Raw genomic sequence first — 20,320 nt, 5'->3', positions numbered from 1 at the left:
ACAGAGCTAGTTTGAAGTTGTGGTCCGGTTCTCGATGAGATTCACTTCATTTGTGACTCACATGTACTGAGAATGTATTCTTGACTTTGAAGAAATGTAATGAATAGTGCTGCACAAATATTGCTGAAATAGATTGTAGGCAAAATTACAGATATTTAGGAGGACAAGAGGAAGACAGTCTAAGACTATAAATTGAACAGGTATTTGTTGGGTGATATGGGAAGATGACTATTTTTAAGCGATGAATGAATATGATATAGGGAATTAAATCTTCTTTGGTGGCATGATTTTAGTATTATTTTACCTCAAAGTGTGTTATTTTGAATCATTTTTTTTTGTGGTGGAAGTGGTAACTACAAAAAGTTATACATTATTTGGTTCATGTGACAGATGGAATCATAGCTTAGAATTTGGCAGCTAGGTCCAGAAAGATGACTTAGAAGGTACACATACTAGCTGCATAAGTCTTACTGAAGTCATTCTTAGTCCCTGAATCCTACATTAAGGAAGGAGAGAATGACCTCCACACATGTGTGTTCACATACCCACTGATGATGTGGGATCATCCAAGGAATGTTTCATAAAACCTACAGTAGCTTACTCTTTCATCTATGTAGCTGAGTTTTATGCTGTGCTCTATGAAATATATTGGTGAGAAAATTATAGTAAAAGACAGATAGTCCCTTCTTTTGAGAAGTTTATTTTCTAGACAATAAAATATTTATGAAGAGTGTATATGTAAAGCAAGTTAGACTATTGCAAAGTGCTGATTAGAAACAGAAACATGGCTAAAGAGATGGCTCAGAGGTTAAGAGCAATGACTGCTGATGTAGAAGATCTGGGTTCAAGTCCTAGTACCTACAAGGCAACTAAAAAACATCACTAAGTAGAGAGATTCAGGGGATCTAATACCCTCTCCTGGCCTCTCATGGCACAATGCATGCATGCGGACCACATAAGTACAAGCAAGCAAACACCTATACACAAAACAAATAATTTTTAATAGAACATAAGTGAAATGAAAAGAAACAGGGGAAAAGTTTCTATGTAAGTGACATCAACCAAGTACCTGATGGATACATATGGATTCCCTTTAGATAAAGACCAGAAGTGAATATTGTTGGGGAATATTATTTTCAGGTGTGTGACTTTTGTTTACACTACATTTTTTTAATTTTGTGAAGCTGTGTTACTGTGCTTGTCTAAAACACCTTATGGTCCCAAGAAAGAGTTGAATGGTCAATAGTGAAGAAGGAGCAAGGATAGATGGGGCTGATAGGCAGAGTGTATAAATAGAAGAAGAAATCTGGGAGGAGGGAGAGCAAGGAGAAAGATAGCCAGGAGGGGAGAGCATCAGGGGCCAGTCACCCAGCTACACCACAGCAAGGCACAGAGAAAGAAATAAAGAAAGGTATACAGAAATAGAGAAAGATAAAAGGTCAGAGGCAAGAGGTAGTCAGAACAATTTAAGAAAAGCTGGCAAGAAACAAGCTGACCTGAGACTGGGCATTAAGAACTAAAAATAAACCTTTGTGTGTGATTTATTTGGCAGCTGGGTGGCAGGTCCCCCCCAAAACAAAAAAGTAAAACATCACACAATAGGATATTGTGTATTTGGGAACAAAAAATGAGATTATTTATAAGGTGGGTTTTATATAAGAATTCGGTGATGTAATGGGTGAGTTTCATTTAACTTGAGAAAACTGAGTACAAGGTACAAGGCAATTTTGAGCAGAGACCTCTGCATAACATGTCATTAATGGGTTACATTCATCTCAAAGCATATTCAAATGAAGGAAAGTTTAAAAATTTTAAGGTGGGACATATAAAAATTGCATGGGACTACATTTCCTTGTATAGCCAATGGCAGCAACCCCTTTTACTGTCTTATCAGCACTTTACAAATTTTACCCAATTAAAGGAATTTTAAAGTTGTAATCCACATATAGTAATTGCACATATTTGTGAGCAAAAGAGTGCTGCATTTCTGTGTGTATACACTGTACAATGCGTGGATCAGAATAACTGTTATAACCATCAATTTAAACACTTATTATTATTTTATCTTGGGAACACTAAATGTCCTCTATAAAAGTCATTTTGGAAAGTACTAAAAATTATTTCAGCTATAGACATCTTACTGTTCTATAGAACATTGTGTTATTCTTCCAAATAGGCACCCGCCTTTCCAGTACACTAGCTACTTTTTAACTTCGGTTCCCAGATCATATTATTCTGCCTTCTAATCTAAAACTCAGTGATCATCTTAGACTCCTCTATTCTTTTTACTTTTGTGTGATTATTTGTGTGATTTTTGTGAGAGTGCTGAGCTAGACCCCAAAAACACTATACTAGTCAATTCTTTACCACCACCCTATACCCACAGCTTATAAATTTCCTTTTCTTTTATTAAAGAAACATGAATATCCCTTACTTGTTCATTGTCCTATATCTTCATTACCACTTGCTATAGTCCAGAACATTCCTATCATTTGAGTGACCTGTGGTAGCAACCTCTTTGATCTCCTCCAATTCATCACCACATTGCCAACTATTAATCTTCCAATAACAAAAATCTGATCATGACTTGATAAGAGCCTGTAACATACAGGAACAAGCTCTGTGTTCACATATAAAAATCTCCTCATTGGCCCTCGTAGGTTCTCATGTATTGATACTCCCACAGACTTCCCATATTAACTTACTTATAACACATGCAATGATATTTTAGGATATTTGACTTAGGAAGAGAAGAAATGTACATTCATTTTATAATAATTCTCAAGCTATGTCATACTACATTCAGTCAAAAAATCTGTAACTAGAAGGAATAGGATGAAGGATTTCATCCACATAGTCAAGGTGAAGATGCATTTTTATTGTGACTATTCCCAAGTCTATTTTATCCCTGTATGATCTTTACACAGGTGACTATCAGGTGTAGAAATAAAACCATAAAGGATCACAAATTAATTTTCTGTTTCACAGTTTATTCCTTAGAGTTTCCTAGGTATCTCCATAGTGGCTTAGCTGTCAACCATACCCGAAAGATATCTCCAGTCAAAGATGCTGATATACTGTTACGAAGGAAAACTATGGAGAGAGAAACCTTTCTAAACATTAAAACTGTACTGATAATCCTTTTTCAACATAAACCCTAACTTGCTGACTGCATAATCAAAGCGAAGTACAGTTTGCCCCTTCCCAATCTCTTTAGCCTCTCCTACAACTCTCCTCATTTTAAAGCAAACTTGAACAGATGTGTGAAGTCTCCCTCATTTTTCACAACTCAATGCCTTGCCAGTGTCTAGAATGTACTTTTGTCTCTTTCAAAAGTAGAAACATCTTCTTGTTTGTACCACATATGGTGTTTTGCAGAAAATGACCCCTCTCTCCCTGCACCTCCCCATCTCTGGACATGTGGATCAGAATGTAGTTCTCAGCTACTGCCTCAGCTCCATGTGCGCTGCCATGCTCCCCACCATGACAATAATGGACTAATCCATCGAAATGGTGAGCAAGCCCCCAATTAAAAGCTTTCTGTTATAAGAGTTGTCTTGATCATGGTGTCCTTCCACAGAAGTACACAGTATAATGTATCAATGGCTATGTAAAACTTAACATTTAAAAATATTCTAAGTATATAAATTTAATATGAATAGTACTTATCTAGCATATGTTTCTGGCATGAATTTTTTAAAGGCTGAGACTAATTTAAAATTATTTCTTTATCATTATTATACTGTGTGTGTGTGCACACATGCACACACATGCAGGCGTGCTTGGACACACACATGCATGACATATGTATGCCTGCAGAAACCAGAAGAATGTGTTGGATCCCCAAAACTTTAAATTACATGTGGTTATGAGCCCCATGACATGGGTGCTTGGAGCCTAATCCAGGCCATTTTAAAGAACAGAAAGTGGTCTTAAACATTAAGCCATCTCTGACCTGAGAGACTGAGAATATTTTTTTTTGTAAATTTTATTAAATTATAAAAGTTTCCATTTCCGCCCCTCTTCCCAACACCCTCCCACTCCCCCCACTCCCTCTCCTCCTCCCTCTTTGTCCCTTAGGGCATTCAGGGTTTCCTGCCCTGTGGGAAGTTCCAGTTCCTTCCCCCTCCCTCCAGGTCCAGGAAGGTGAGTGTCCAAACAGACTGGATCCCCAAAATCCAGTATATGCAGAGGAAACAGGTCCCAGTATCCTAGTCAATGTCTTTTCAGAAAGACTTCGGGCCAGCCACAGTCAGAAAATCCGGCCAAATTCCGAGAATCTGGTTAAATCACCTCCTCGTTCAGCCCCAGTCCAACTGGCCTTGGTAAACTCTCATTAGATCCGTTCCCTTGTATCAGTGGGTGATAGCATCCCTCGCAGTACTGATTTCGTTTTTCATGTTCTTCCTCCTTCTGCTCCTCATTTGGACCTCGGGGGGCTCAATCCGGTGCTCCAATGTGGGTCTCCGTCTGTATCGCCATGCTTCGCCAGATGAAGGATCTATGGTGATAAGCAAAATATACATCAGTATGGTTATGGGCCACGGCCAATTCAGGCACCCTCTCCTCTGTCCAGAGAACAATCTGGGGGATCTCTCCTTGGACCTGGGATCCCATATATAATCAAGTCTCCTGTAAACCCTAAAATGACTCCCTAAGTTGAAATATATTCTTCCCTGATCCCATATTCATCCTTCCTCGCTCCCCCCCTCATCCCAGGCCACCGAGCTTTCCCCTTTCCTCCCCTACTCCCTTCTCTCTAACCCTCTCCCCTTCCATCAACCCTCCCACCCCCCCATGCACCCGAGGTTACCTGGGACTCTTGTCTATTTCCTACCTCCTGGTGGATAGCTAAATAATCTTCATCAGGTTCATCTTCTTATTTAGCTTCTCTAGGATCACGAATAATAGGCTCAAAGACCTTTAATTATGGTTAGAATCCACTTATGAGTGAATACATACCGTGTTCCTCTTTTTGGGTCTGGCTTACCTCACTCAGTAAAACGTTTTCTATTTCCATCCATTTGCATGCAAAAGTCAAGATGTCATTGTTTTTTACCGCTGAGTAAAACTCTAATGTGTATATGTTCCACACCTTTTTTAACCAGTCTTCTATTGAGGGGCACCTAGGCTGTTTCCAGGTTCTGGCTATTACAAATAGTGCTGCTATGAACATAGTAGAACAAATGCTTTTGTAGTATGTTAGGGAATCTTTAGGGTATATTCCCAAGAGTGGAATTGCTGGGTCCTGAGGGAGGGTGACTCCCAGTTTCCTGAGAAACCGCCACACAGATTTCCACAGTGGCTGCACGAGTTTGCATTCCCACCAACAATGGATGAGTGTTCCCCTCATTCCACATCCTCTCCAGCATAGGCTATCGTTGGTGTTTTTGACTTTAGCTATTCTGACAGGTGTAAGATGGTATCTCAAAGTGGTTTTGATTTGCATTTCCCTGATCGCTAAGGAGGTTGAGCATGACCTTAAGTGTCTTCTGGCCATTCGAAGTTCATCTGTTGTGAATTCTCTGTTAAGTTCAGTACCCCATTTTTTAATTGGGTTAATTAGAGTTTTAGTGCCTAGTTTCTTGAGTTCTTTGTATATTTTGGAGATCAGACCTTTGTCTGATGAGGGGTTGGTGAAGATCTTCTCCCAGTCAGAAGGCAGCCTTTTTGTCCTACTGACAGTGTCCTTTGCTTTACAGAAGCTTCTCAGTTTCAGTAGATCCCATTTATTCATTGTTTCTCTTATTGTCTGTGCTGCTGGGGTCCTACTTAGGAAGAGGCCTCCTGTGCCTATATCTTGTAGACTACTTCCCACTTTCTCTTCTATCAGGTTCAAAGTGGACGGATTAATGTTGATGTATTTAATCCATTTGGACTTGATTTTTGTGCATGGTGATAGATTTGGATCTACTTTCATTTTTTTACAGGTTGACATCCAGTTATGCCAGCACCATTTGTTAAAGATGCTTTCCTTCTTCCATTGTATACCTTTAGCTCCCTTGTCGAAAATTAGGTGTTCATAAGTTTGTGGGTTAATATCTGGGTCTTCTATTCGATTCCATAGGTCGACTTCTCTGTTCTTATGCCAATACCAAGCTGTTTTCAATACTGTAGCTCTGTAATAGAGTTTGAAGTCAGGGATAGTAATGCCTCCAGAAGTTCCTTTATTGTATAAGATTGTTTTGGCTATCCTGGGTTTTTTGTTTTTCCATATAAACTTGATTATTGCTCTCTCAAGGTCTGTGAAGAAGTTTGATGGGATTTTGATGGGGATTGCATTGAATCTATAGATTGCTTTTGGTAGAATTGCCATTTTTACTATGTTGATTCTCCCAATCCAAGAACAGGGGAGGTCTTTCCATTTTCTGGTATCCTCCTCAATTTCTTTCTTCAAAGACTTAAAGTTCTTGTCAAATAGGTCTTTCACTTCCTTGGATAGAGTAACCCCAAGATATTTTATGCTATTTGTGGCTATCATGAAAGGTGATGCTTCTCTGATTTCCCTCTCTGCTTCTTTATCCTTTGTGTATAGGAGGGCCACTGATTTTTTGGAGTTGATCTTGTATCCTGCCACGTTACTAAAGGTGTATATTAGCTGTAGGAGTTCTTTGGTAGAGTTTTTGGGGTCACTTATGTAAACTATCATATCGTCAGCAAATAACGAAAGTTTAACTTCATCCTTTCCAATACGAATCCCCTTGATCTCCTTATGTTGTCTTATTGCTATTGCTAGAACTTCAAGCACTATATTGAAGAGGTATGGAGAGAGTGGACAGCCTTGTCGCGTTCCTGATTTTAGTGGAAAGGCTTTGAGTTTCTCTCCATTCAATTTGATGTTAGCTGTCGGCTTGCTGTATATTGCTTTTATTATATTTAGGTATGATCCTTGTATCCCCTGTCTCTCCAACACCTTTATCATAAGTGGGTGTTGAATTTTGTCAAATGCTTTTTCAGCATCTAGTGAGATGATCATATGGTTTTTTTCTTTCAGTTTATTTATATGATGGATTACATTGATAGATTTGCGTATGTTGAACCAGCCCTGCATCTCTGGAATGAAGCCGACTTGATCATAATGGATAATTTTTCTAATGTGCTCTTGGATTCGGTTTGCCAGTATTTTATTGAGAATTTTCGCGTCGATGTTCATGAGTGAGATTGGCCTGTAATTCTCTTTCTTGGTTGTGTCTTTGTGTGGTTTTGGTATTAGGGTAACTGTAGCTTCATAAAAGGAGTTAGGCAATGACTCTTCTGTTTCTATATTGTGGAATACGTTAAGGAGTATAGGTATTAGCTCTTCCTGGAAGTTCTGGTAGAATTCTGCATTGAAACCATCTGGTCCTGGGCTTTTTTGGTAGGGAGATTTTTGATAACAGCTTCTAATTCTTCGCGACTAACAGGTCTATTTAGATTGTTCACCTGTTCTTGGTTTAACTTTGGTATATGGTACTTATCTAAAAAAATGTCCATTTCTTTTACATTTTCCAACTTTGTGGCATATAAACTTTCATAGTAAGATCTAATGATTCTCTGAATTTCCTCTGTGTCTGTGGTTATGTCCCCCTTTTCATTTCTGATCTTATTAATTTGCATGTTCTCTCTTTGCCGTTTGATTAATTTGGATAGGGGTTTGTCAATCTTGTTGATTTTCTCCAAGAACCAGCTTTTTGATTCATTGATTCTTTGGATTGTTTTCTCTGTTTCTATTTTGTTGATTTCAGCCCTCGGTTTGATTATTTCCAGTCTTCTAGACCTCCTGGGTGAATCAGCTTCTTTTTTTTCTAGATCTTTCAAGTGTGCTGTTAAGTCTCCAATGTGTGCTTTCTCCGCTTTCTTTAATTGGGCACTTAGTGCTATGAACTTTCCTCTTAGCACTGCTTTCATAGTGTCCCATAGGTTTGAGTATGTTGTGTCTTTGTTTTCATTAAATTCAAGGAAGAGTTTAATTTCTTTCTTTATTTCTTCCTTGACCCAGGGGTGATTTAGTAGTTGACTGTTCAGTTTCCATGAGTTTGTTGGCTTCCTGTGGGGGCATTGTTGTTGAATTCTAATTTTAGTCCATGGTGATCTGACAAGACACAGGTAGTTACTAATATTTTTTTTGTATCTGTGGAAGTTTGCTTTGTTACCGAGTATGTGGTCAATTTTTGAGAAGGTTCCATGAGCTGCAGAGAAAAAGGTATATTCTTTCCTATTTGGGTGGAGTGTTCTATAGATGTCTGTTAAGTCCATTTGATTCAATACCTCCAATATATCTCTCAATTCTCTGTTTGGTTTCTGTCTGATTGACCTGTCCATTGGTGAGAGAGGAGTGTTGAAGTCTCCTACTATTAGTGTGTGTGGTTTGATGACCGCCTTGAGTTCTAGAAGAGTTTCTTTTACATATGTGGGTGCCTTTATATTAGGAGCATAGATATTCAGGATTGAGACTTCCTCCTGATGAATTGTTCCTGATATGAGTATGAAATGTCCATCTCCATCTCTTCTGATTGATTTTAGTTTGAAGTCGATTTTGTTAGATATTAGAATGGCCATGCCCGCTTGTTTCTTAGGTCCATTTGCTTGGAAAACCTTTTCCCAACCCTTTACTCTGAGTAGGTGTCTGTCTTTGTGGTTGAGGTGTGTTTCTTGTAAACAGCAGAATGTTGGATCCTGTTTTCGTATCCAATCTCTAAGTCTGTGCCTCTTTATAGGTGAATTGAGTCCATTGATATTAAGTGATATTAATGACCAGTGGTTGTTGACTCCGGTCATTTTTTTTTTTTTTAGGTAGTAGAGTGTATGTGTTTTTCTTCTTTGATTTGTGCTTGTGAATGGTCACTAGATGTTCGAGTTATTGTAGGCCGTGTTGGGAATGTTGGATTCCTTCTGTAGTGATTTTCCTTCTAATATTCTCTGTAAGGCTGGATTAGTAGCTACGTATTGTTTAAATTTGTTTTTATCCTGGAATATTTTGTTTTCTCCGTTGATAGTGAACAATAGCTTGGCTGGGTATAGTAGTCTGGGTTTGCATCCATGGTCTCTTAGTTTCTGCAGTACCTCTATCCAGGATCTTCTGGCTTTCATGGTTTTCATAGAGAAATCCGGTGTAAGCCTGATAGGTTTACCTTTATAAGTTACTTGACCTTTTTCCTTTGCAGCTCTTAAAATTTTTTCTTTAATGTTTATGTTTTGTGTTTTGATTATTATATGGCGAGGGGATGTTTTTTTCTGATCCAGTCTATTCGGTGTTCTGTATGCTTCTTGAACCTTCATAGGAATATCGTTCTTTAGGATGGGAAAGTTTTCTTCTATAATTTTGTTGAATATATTTTCTGGGCCTTTGATCTGCAGTTCTCCTTCTTCAATCCCTATTATTCTTAGATTTGGTTTTTTTATTGTGTCCCAGATTTCCTGAATGTTTTGTGAAGAGAATTTGTTGGATTTGCCATTTTCTTTGACCAGAGCATTTATTTTCTCTATGGTATCTTCAGATTCCGAGATTCGTTCTTCTATCTCTTGTATTCTATTGGTTATGCTTGATTCTGTAGTCTCCGTTCGTTTACCTAGGTTTTCCATATCCAGCCGGTTCTCCGTTTGTGTTTTCTTCATTGCCTCCATTTCAGTTTTCAATTCTTGCACTGTTTCCTTTACTTGTTTGATTGTTTTTTCTTGGTTTCTCAGGGTCTCATTCAGGGATTTACTTATTTCTTCAAACATTTTGTTATATTTCTCATCAATTTCTATACTCATTTCTTCAAACTTTTTGTTATATTTCTCATCCAATTCTTTAAGGGAGTTATTCATAACCTGTTTAAGGGACTCTATTGCTTTCATAATGGCACTTTTTTCCACTTCTTCTGGGTTAAGGTGTTCAAGTCCTTCTGTTGTAGGATCCTTGGGATCTGGTGTTTTCATGTTGTTTTTCAGATTGTTGGAGGAGGTCTTGCCTTGGCGTCTGCCCATCTCTTACTTCAAATGTTCTCTATTGGAACTTCTGTTACCGGGTCAGGTTCCCTTCTTGGGCAGGGACTTCACTGACAGAATGCCCACCTTTCCTCAGGCAGGCTATTGAAGCACAGGCACTCCCTCTTTCCTGGATGCACTTACAATGCAGGCTCAGCTTGCAAGGCAGCTGAGCTGGGGAAAATTTTATGGCCCCAGGGGGAAGGGAGAAATATAGGAATTCGTACCTGGATGGGAGCTGGGATGGCAGGCGGGAGGGGGTAGCCAGCACTGCAGGGCGACTTGGGCGACTGTAGGGTCGGGGAACGCCAAAGCTCTTCCTCACCAGGACCCTGTCAAGGCCGGAAGCAAACTCACCCCTCCGATGGCCCTCTGCTAGAAGTCAGGGCCCCTGCTGGTCAGGAATCTGGCTGAGCTGGCACCTGGTCCACCTGTCCTCAGGGAGGCCTTTAAGACCCAGGAACTGCCTCGAGCCGGGCTGCGCCTACAGCCCAGTGCCAGCTTGCAAGGCAGCTGAGCTGGGGAAATTTTATGGCCCCAGGGGGAAGGGAGAAATATAGGAATTCGTACCTGGATGGGAGCTGGGATGGCAGGCGGGAGGGGGTAGCCAGCACTGCAGGGCGACCTGGGCGTCTATGGGGTCGGGGAACACCCAAGCTCCTCCTCACCGGGACCCTGCCACGGCCCGAAGGAAACTCACCCCACCGATGGTCCTCTGCTAGAAGTCAGGGCCCTTGCCCACAGAAGGCCCTCTGCTAGAAGTCAGGGCCCCTGCTGGTCAGGAATGTCGCTGAGCTGGCACCTGGACCACCTGTCCTCAGGGAGGCCTTTAGGACCCAGGAACTGCCTGGAGCCGAGCTGCGCCTACAGCCAAGGCCCAGCTTGCAAGGCAGCTGAGCTGGGGAAATTTTATGGCCCCAGGGGGAAGGGAGAAATATAGGAATTCGTACCTGGATGGGAGCTAGGATGGCAGGCGGGAGGGGGTAGCCAGCACTGCAGGGCGACCTGGGCGTCTATGGGGTCGGGGAACACCCAAGCTCCTCCTCACCGGGACCCTGCCACGGCCCGAAGGAAACTCACCCCACCGATGGTCCTCTGCTAGAAGTCAGGGACTGAGAATATTTTAAGCACAATCAGTCATATGGTATTTAACATAAAGTTGTTGGTAGTTTTAGAATATGAAATGGGTTTTGAGCATACATATTTTGTTTTGACACCATAGAAAAGAGTTTTATTTACCTGATAGAACTTAGTAGGAACAACTCTCTTATGTGTGCAGGGGGTTTACCTATGTGCCTGCATCTAGACACTCTATGTAGAGACAACCTACAGAGGTATTACATGATGTCAAACTGTTCCTATGAAACCACATTCAGAACATTGGCTCTTGGATATGATATGACCATTGCAGTACTGCATATGTTGTTGTGGCTTTGAGGATCTCCACAGGACCTGAACACACACACACACACACACACACACACACACACACACACAAAATGTATATGATTTCATGGCTGGCTAATTGGTATTGGATACTCAGTTAGGGAGCTCATCTGAGGTGAAGACTAATTTTCTTCCTCCCAGCATTCCTCAGTCCTCTGTAGTTCTTTGTCTAGGGCCAGGCCCTGTGAGGTTTCCTCCTTACATCTTGGTGCCTGTATTGGTGTTGTCCTTGTTCAGGTGTACCTGACAATTTCCATGAAGACTACATGGTGTCATATGACTAAGAATGTGTCACACTCATGACAATTAGGAATAAGTATGTCTAATTACATGCCATTTGAACATGAAACAGAAACACTGTAACCTGGGCTAAGGAAGACACCACAGGAGAACCATATGTAACCACCTGGGGAAATCTGTAGCCGTGGCTAGGGAGTGACAGGGCACCTTGGCACACCTTCTTATTACACAGCCAGCACTTGGGGCCTGAGACCTCCTCCAGTGTGCAGTCATGGTGTTACTGATTAGTGTAGTCTTGTTGTAGATGGGAGTGGGGTAGAATTGCATGGTCAATGCCTAACAGAGACACACTTCAGAGAACTCCTTGAAGGAAAACAGCTCAGGATTCCTGAATGGAAGGGAAATTTTCTACAGCTGTCCCCATTGCTCTGAGATACTGTGTTCTTGTTATCTGAGTGTCCTGTACACCTTGTGCTTAAATATCCTCAGCCCTGTGTTCTCCCTTCCTTCTTTCCAAATGTGAAGTCTCCCATCATATGGAGCTCGTAGCAGGAGCCAATGAAGAGAAGCCCACGCTTATGTAAGCTGAGTCTAGAGAAGTTGCAGCTGCAGCAGATGGAGAATAAGGAGAGGAAAATTTGCAGACAAGAGGAGATCCTCCGAACTGTCAATACCAAGAAAAGTCACATCTGAACGGTCTACCTAAATGCCATTCCCTTGGTAACACAGTCACATACCTTAGCCATCTCAGAAGGCACTTGAAACAGATATTGAGAAGTCAGCTCTTTATTGTAAACACAGGGCTGAGAGGACAAGGGTGTAATGGCAATATTGGTGGCAGCAAAATGTAAGATCTGTGACAGAACTGGCTATTGGTCCATGCCACTTATGGCCACTAAAGTTCCACACAGCAATGCGGGGGGGAGTATGGGAAACAGTTAGGAGGAGCCTAGTTACCATATCATTGTCTGTGCCCTGTAAACCCTGTAAGTAGTTTCTGTCAGAGTCCAGGGCCAGAATAAAATCCTGAGTATGGAGGGGCACAGATCATCTGTATTGGGAAAAGGCACTCTTTCTTCCTAGCACCTTGCCTGTCTTTCCTGTAGCCTTGCAGCCTCTATGGTAAGAGTGGGGTGAGGACAGTATGAAAGGTGACAAACAAGAACATGTGTGTCAGTGCAACCCTACAGCGGAAACTGGAAAGCGTCTGTAACCTACAGGGCTAGCTAACTAGGGCTTAGAGGTGTTGCTTCCTGAAAAGAGACCTTGTCACCCTGTTTAAATGACATTTCCTTGATAGCTTGGACATGTATCTTAACAATCTCAGAAGACAAACAAGACAAATACAGTGGGCCTTCACTTCTTTATTGCAAACAGAAGCACGGAGGAAATCAGCATGTATTAGCAGGGTTTTGGCAGCAGCCAAATCTCATGAGCATCTGGCACCTGGTGATGGTGGCACTCTAGGTCTCCCCCACAATCTTCAGAGAAAGAGGTTATGGGAAGCCAGAGGAGAAGTTCTGGGTGCTCACAACCTCTTATATCTTCTGTATTGTTCTCTCCTCTTCCAAAACCATCTCTACAGTGATTGGGGAAAAGGAAAAGGTTCAGTGTAGTAAACCATTAGGATCATAATTGAAGTACTTAAAGAAACAGCAGGAATCTGCAGAATTTTAATCTCTACTAATAAAGACTTTGTCCTTTCCTAGTTGTAGTAACCACTACTTGCCAGTTGGGTATAGGTCAGATGTCACACTTTGAATCCCATACCTGACACCATTATTAAGGAAGGCTAAGAACCTGTGACCAGATAGATCGTGTCCTAGGGGAGAACGTATGGCTATTAACACTGCTAAATCAGAATAATATTAAACTGACCCCTAATGACATATAGTTCTATCCATAGATTAGTGAATTTTTCAGCGCTCATTAGAAAAACTTCTATTTTCAGTAGATGGTGATCAACACAGAGAACTACAAGTGGCTAATAGGCAGAGAAAATAAGAGTTTGAAGAATTCTCATCTGCAAGTAGAACATATCTGCCCCATGTCTTCATGCAAGGCTCAGATATCATTTTGGAAGAAGGGCAGAAAAAGTGTAAGAGCCAGAGGCTGTGCATGACCACAAGGAAACTGTTGCCTTGGAACATCAGGGTGTGTGTGTGTGTGTGTGTGTGTGTGTGTGTGTGTGTGTGTATATACATACATACATGCATACTTACATACATACATACATACATGGGCAGTACAAATTGGTCAGAATGAGTTATAAAAAGTGGGTACACAAAATAGTTGGATGGAGGAAGAGTTGGGGGAGGACAAATATTATCAAAACATGTATGAAATTTTCAGAGACTAATAAAAAATTTTAAAAGCCCAGTAGGAGTAGGTAATTTGACTAGATATTTTCTTCATTTCCAAAAGATAAGTTTTCATTAGTCATATGAATTCAGCCTGTGAATTATTAGCAATTCCCCCTTTTAAGATAGAATTTATGATTAGTTTTTAAAATTAGTGTCATGGATCCCCTAGCTACACTTATTTGAATAATTCATATATCACAACCAGGTTATGACTACCCACAGAAATGCTTTTTAAAGAATACCAGCCTTGCTGGGGAGTGGCGCATGCCTTTAATCCCAGCACTCAGGAGGCAGAGGCAGGCAGAGCTCTGTGAGTTCGAGGCCAGCCTGGTCTACTGGTCTACAGAGTGAGTTCCAGGACAGGCTCCAAAGCTACACAGGGAAACCCCGCCTCGAAAAACAACAACAACAAAAAATCTACTGGCAATTTTGTTTTACTATCATCCACTAATAGCAGATATAAAAAACATACTATGTCCCTAATAAGCAATTTGAAAAACAATAATATGGACAGCAAAAACAAAACAAAAACAAAAACTCAAAAGAAATGCTCCTAATCCCCCAAAAGAGTATCAGTCTTACAGTGTATGTATATATCTTACATATTTATTTATCCTTCATACAACTATCTTATACATTATCTGTACATATTTTCTAGGCTAAAATGCATACATTCATAATTTAGCCACAAGATACATGTATGTGTAGTATATCTGTACTTAAGTAGTAAAAATAGTTTAGTACATTCTTTGTTCCTTAGGAATTTATGTGTCTTCTGGAAACGAGCCATTCCTGATTAGTAGGGCTTTCTTCTTTCATTTTCTACCTACCAGGACCACAAATCTCAAAAGACATTTTGAATCAGAAGTAAGTAGATCTCTACGAGTTTAAGGCCAGCCTGGTCTACAGAGCAAGTTCCAGGACAGCTAAGGCTACAAGAAAAACCCTGTCTCGAAAACAACAAATACATATATACACACACACATAGACACACATATAAACACATATATGTATAGTTTTTACTACATATAACATAATATTTAACATGTAATATATAACATATTAATATAATATATTACATTATCTAATTGATATATTAATATGTATTAATATGTTAATATACTTTATATGTTGTATGATATATTAAAAATTAGTCTATAATATATTTATATTTATATATTATACCACCAAACCATCATTCTAGATTACTCAAGATGTCTTTTGGGATTTGTGGTCCTGGTGGGTAGAAAATGGAAGAAGAAAGCCCTACTAAACAGGAATTCTCATTTCCAGAAGACACATAACTTACTAAGGTACAAAACTATTTTTACTACTTAAGTACATATTTACTACACATACATGTATCTTGTGGCTGAATTATGAATGTATGCATCTTAGCTTAGAAAATATGTATCGATAATGTATAAGATAGTTGTATGAATGTTATATAAATATGCAGGATATATACATGGGTATATATGTACACACTGTAAGACTGATACTCTTTTTTGGGGGTTAGAAACATTTCTTTTGAGGTTTTTGCTGTTCATATTAGTATTTTCTGAAATCGCTTATTAGGGACGTGGAGTGTAGAGGATTTGAGTTTAATTCCTAATACCCATTTGGGCTGCTCATACATATGTGTAACTCCAGCTTCATGAAATTTATGCCCTCTCCTGGCTCCCTTGGGCGCACACACACAAAATTTAGAGGTAAATATTTAAAAGTCAATATGAAACATGGCAAATTAAAAAAGCAACACAATTTGGCTCAGAGGACCAACAGGACCTGCAGATAAAGTAAGATCTAGAATGGCTTTCCTACTAAATGGCTGTTCTGTGCTTACTGACCTGCACCCTGGCTTCAGTCACACCCATGCTAGCTGCCAGTCGTTTCCTGAGGGTAAAAATGGAAGACATTCAGTATTGGAATTATGGATATGGGAAATTAAATATGAGAAGGATATTTTATATGTGTTTCTAAATGTTTGTCTCATTCCCTACCTTCTCTGCTATTCACTTTGAGAATTTGAGACATTTAGAACAAATTATTTTATTGCCATTAGTAGATATGCAAACCAAAGTACATCTATAGTAAGCAATTTGAAAACCATTAACACTGTCTAGTAAAATCCTCGAAAGAAGTGCTCCTAACACTAGATGTGGTCATACAGGAGACTTAAAACAACAACAGCAAAAATTAAACCCAACACAAAACAAGGCAAAAACTACAAAACCAATGTACATAGGAAAATCTTAGGTGACATATTTTGTCAGGATAGAAGGAAGCTCAAATAAAGATTAATGGAAACATCCCAGAATTTTTAATATTCAAACAATACACAAGGTACTCCAACCTAATGATCATCAGAAATACGAAATATCACATTTATTTCTTATATTTCTTTTCTTAATGTGTGCATGTGTCAATGGTGTATATGGGAGGCCAGAGGACAGCTTGCCGGAGTCCTCTTCTTCCATGTGTGTCTTCAGAATGGAATTCAGGATCTCAGGCTTGGTGGTGTCTTTACCTGCTGAGCCATCTTGCCAGTCCAGGTAAAGAAATATTAAAGTCACACCAGGCCCAAGATGAATGTTATAAAATCTCACAACACTAGCCACATAGTCCTGAATTCCAAGCATCATTGGTAACTGAGGTAGAAGACTCCCTGCAAGTACCTGGACAGCCTTGCTACAGAGTGAGGTCTTATATCAGAAAGTCAGAAGAGAAAGTCACCCCCATGTTCCCCCACCCCTGCTAGAAAAAAATAGCATGGTGGAATATACCTTCACTCTCAACACAATGGCCTAATGGAGATGGTGCTAGCCTGGAACTCAACATAGAACTGAGATAACTTTGAACTTCTGATCTACCTGCCTCCAAATCCCGAACAATGCGATTATAAATCTGAAATACCCCACTTAGCCTGGGTTGTTTTTATGTTCATTTTTAATATATATTACAAACCAAATATATGCAGCATACATACCACATATAATATTTAATGTATATCATATAATATCCAATATATAGTATATAATATATAATACATTATATTTAATATATTATACATTATCCAATATATCACAAATGATATTCAACATATAACACATCAATATCATATAATATTTAATATACAATATATACTAACACAATATACTATAATATTATAAATTGTATGACAATATATAATATATATTTGGTCTTTAATATATAATAAACATGTAATATATAACACATAATACATAATATGTAATGATATACATATCAATATATTATATATCATATATTAATGCACTTAATATATACTATATCAACATATATCATACTATATTATAAACATTATATTTATATATTAGAAAATCAATATATTAATATATTTTAACACATTAATGTAACAATTACTACATCATGCTATATTATATCATTATATAAATTATATTATTATTTAAATTATATTATAATATATTGTATATTTATATATGTAGTATAATATAAAATATATTATAGGTTATCTATAATATATTATATATTATGTTATCTAACACATTAATATGTCAAAGTATATTAACATATTAATACATATTAATATATCAATTAGATAATATATTAATATATGTTGTATTATATGTTATATGTAGTAAAAACTATACTTATGTGCGTGTGTATATATTTATTTGTTTTTTCGAGACATGGTTTCTTTGTGTAGGAGCCCTAACTGTCTTGGAACTAGTTCTGTAGACCAGGCTGGCCTTGAACTCACAGAGATTTACCTGCTTCTGCCTCCCGAGTGCTGGAATTAAAGGCATGCAGCACCACTTCCTGGCTCATTTTTTTAAAATTGGTTTTATTGGGCTATACATTTTTGTCTGCTCCCCTCTCTTCCTCCTTTCTCCGCTTCTCCCCTCTCCTGTGACCCCCATGCTCCCAAGTCACTCAGGAGATCTAAAGATAACCTTCCACTCTGTAGCTGAGGCTGGCCCTGCAATCACCCTCGCACTCACCACTGTAGCAAAATGACTCAGACGAATAGGTGCTTACCTGCATGCCTGAGTTCAACATGGGGACACACGTGATGGGAGAAGAGAAACAGTTGTTGAAAGTTGTCGTCTGTTCCCCATATGTGCAATTTTGCGGATATGCACATGCAAGCACAACACACACAGAGACATATACACACACATACACAGAGACACACACTGAGGAATTAAATAAGAGAAATTAAAGAATCACATTTTAAAATATAATAAAACAAGGACAAGAGTGGAACCTGGAGGTCCTATCAAACAACAGAGCAAGCCAGACAAGCTACTCACGCCTCCTCAGTGGTGAGGTACTGACTGCGCTGGAAGGCTCTCTCCAGCTCTTGGAGCTGAGCCACGGTGAACCTGTGCTGGTGAGAGGCTCGGAATTCAGGCACCAGCAGCCTCACGGGATTAACACACGACCACCGCTCGGCCAAGGACAGCACACCCTGGTTGTCTCCCATGGCCCCGCGATCTGGCTCCTGAGGCTGCGGCTCATTCTCCTGGCCATGGCCACCGGCAGCGCCCTCTTGGTTCCCTTCATCCACGAGGCCTGCGGCACCCACGAGGCCTGTGGCACCAGCAGCTGAGGGGCCTTCTCCTGCTCCTTCTGCTTCTGCTGCTGCGGCTGCGGCTGCGGCTCCGCGCCCAGCCTGGACCCATCCACTCGCTTCCTCATTTCTTCCCTCTCCAGCCTGCAAGACCCTCAGTGCCTCAGCCTCTGGAAGTGGGGAACAGAAAGGGCTCCTAGGTGACAGGGCCTCGGGTGGTGCGAAGTCCCCGTGAAGTCGCTACGGTTACAGGCGACGTCAGTGCACGGGGCCTGCCCAGCGGCCTCTGTGGGCGCTCCTCCCCTCACGGACATCACCAACCCACCGTTCCTAGCACGCACTGACCATCCCAGTTGTCGTCGTCGTCGTCGTCAAGTCCCACATAAAGCAGGTAATCGAAGTTTTGACGCTCCATGTCCGGAATGCCGGCGTCGAAGTGGCTTGCGGCTTGCGGCTTGCGGTCGGTTGTGCCTCTAACGAGGCGGAGCTGGAGCTCCTTGCCGTTCCGGAAGCGAGGACTCTCAACCTCAAGGACTTGCTATGTCTCTACAGAATCTGAACTGGAGCCCTCTACCGCTCTGGGAGTAAGGCTCCTCAACCCGCAAGAGCTAGCTTCCGGTTTCCGGGTCCCCCCATAGTCTATATTAGCGTGCATCCAATTCTGGCCGTGTCGTCCTGGCTTCCGGTTGGCCTGCTGTTGCTATGGTCTGCGATCCTGAGGGGTGAAACTGAGTGCAGTTTGAAGCTTGAGTGAGCTGGATGTGTTTGTGGGGAACGGATGGCACCTGGACAACAGGGAGTAGAAGGAGCCTTCTACGTTGCACCTTTCACCCTGGTGACTATCTTCCTAGGGAACGGGTGGTGGTCTACCACAGGAACCGATTTACTGGGGGGTAAGAAAAGATCCACCAGAAGCTTTCGAGGCCTTGTGGAGATGTGAGGACAGTATCTCTTAGTCTTGACAATGGGTTCTTGCAACTTGGCAGAGAACGGTTATTAAATAATGTGTTTATCTGGGAGGCTCTTCTTTGGACTTCCACAGAAAGTGAACTTAGAGCCTGCTTGCTTCCATGTTCTGACTTTGCAGGAGCCTGGACAGGGTTGCAGGTCCTGGGGCTGTCCAGCAGGCAGATCGGTGGACTCATCTTCACCAGGGCTACTGAGGAGGAGCTTAGTAGTACTGTCCAGCCTTCATGAGTGCTGGCAAAAGCTGTGAGAATTGTCATACCTGTGCTGTGGTTCCTCACCTTTCTCTTGGATGCATTTCTGACGTCTTCTGTGAATGGTCAAAGTGTCAAGAGCAGGCCTTTATGCCTGGTTTCCACCCCAGAGTCAAGCAGCCCCTTCACTGGCCTGTGGTCAGACTGGTTCCAAGGCAGCCAGCTTTTACCAACGTGTCCTGGCCACTCTTAAAATGGAAGGGCCCCTAAGTACTAGTGTGTGTCCAGGAACAGACTTTTTGGGGCTGGGAATATTCTGGAGCCCTGGTGCTGAAATTCTTCCAGGATAAGACTTACCTCACAGTTCTGGTAACTATCTCATTGCTAAATCTGCACATGTATGCTTCCTGCCCTTTCTCTTTACTGTATAACCTGAGTCTCCTTTTGGTGAGGTCTCCAGGGCCTGAGAATTATTTTGTCTGTTTCTGACTGTGATTATAAGGACATTCATTTATGTGCTGGGGATGTAGCTCATTTTGCAGAGTCTTTATCTAACGTGTATAAAGCCCTCCATGGTTAATCTAGAG

At 40.7% G+C, this 20,320-nt stretch overlaps 1 protein-coding gene across 1 annotated transcript; it reads right to left on the bottom strand.

Annotated features, from left to right (window-relative positions):
- Positions 1-12,983: 12,983 nt before the first annotated feature.
- Positions 12,984-19,194, bottom strand: LOC148117234 (rhox homeobox family member 2B-like). The gene is made up of 4 exons (XM_087902889.1): positions 18,919-19,194; positions 18,314-18,743; positions 15,848-15,893; positions 12,984-13,213 (listed from the first exon to the last, which is right to left on the bottom strand). Exons 1-4 carry the CDS (start codon positions 18,986-18,988, stop codon positions 13,163-13,165), a joined length of 597 nt encoding a protein of 198 aa, XP_087759015.1. The 5' UTR covers positions 18,989-19,194; the 3' UTR covers positions 12,984-13,162.
- Positions 19,195-20,320: the final 1,126 nt, after the last annotated feature.

This window comes from Myodes glareolus, chromosome X (assembly GCF_982192425.1).
Source record: "Myodes glareolus chromosome X, mMyoGla1.1, whole genome shotgun sequence".
NCBI classification, from domain to species: Eukaryota; Metazoa; Chordata; class Mammalia; order Rodentia; family Cricetidae; genus Myodes; species Myodes glareolus.
This window is presented reverse-complemented; position numbering and strand designations above follow the sequence as displayed.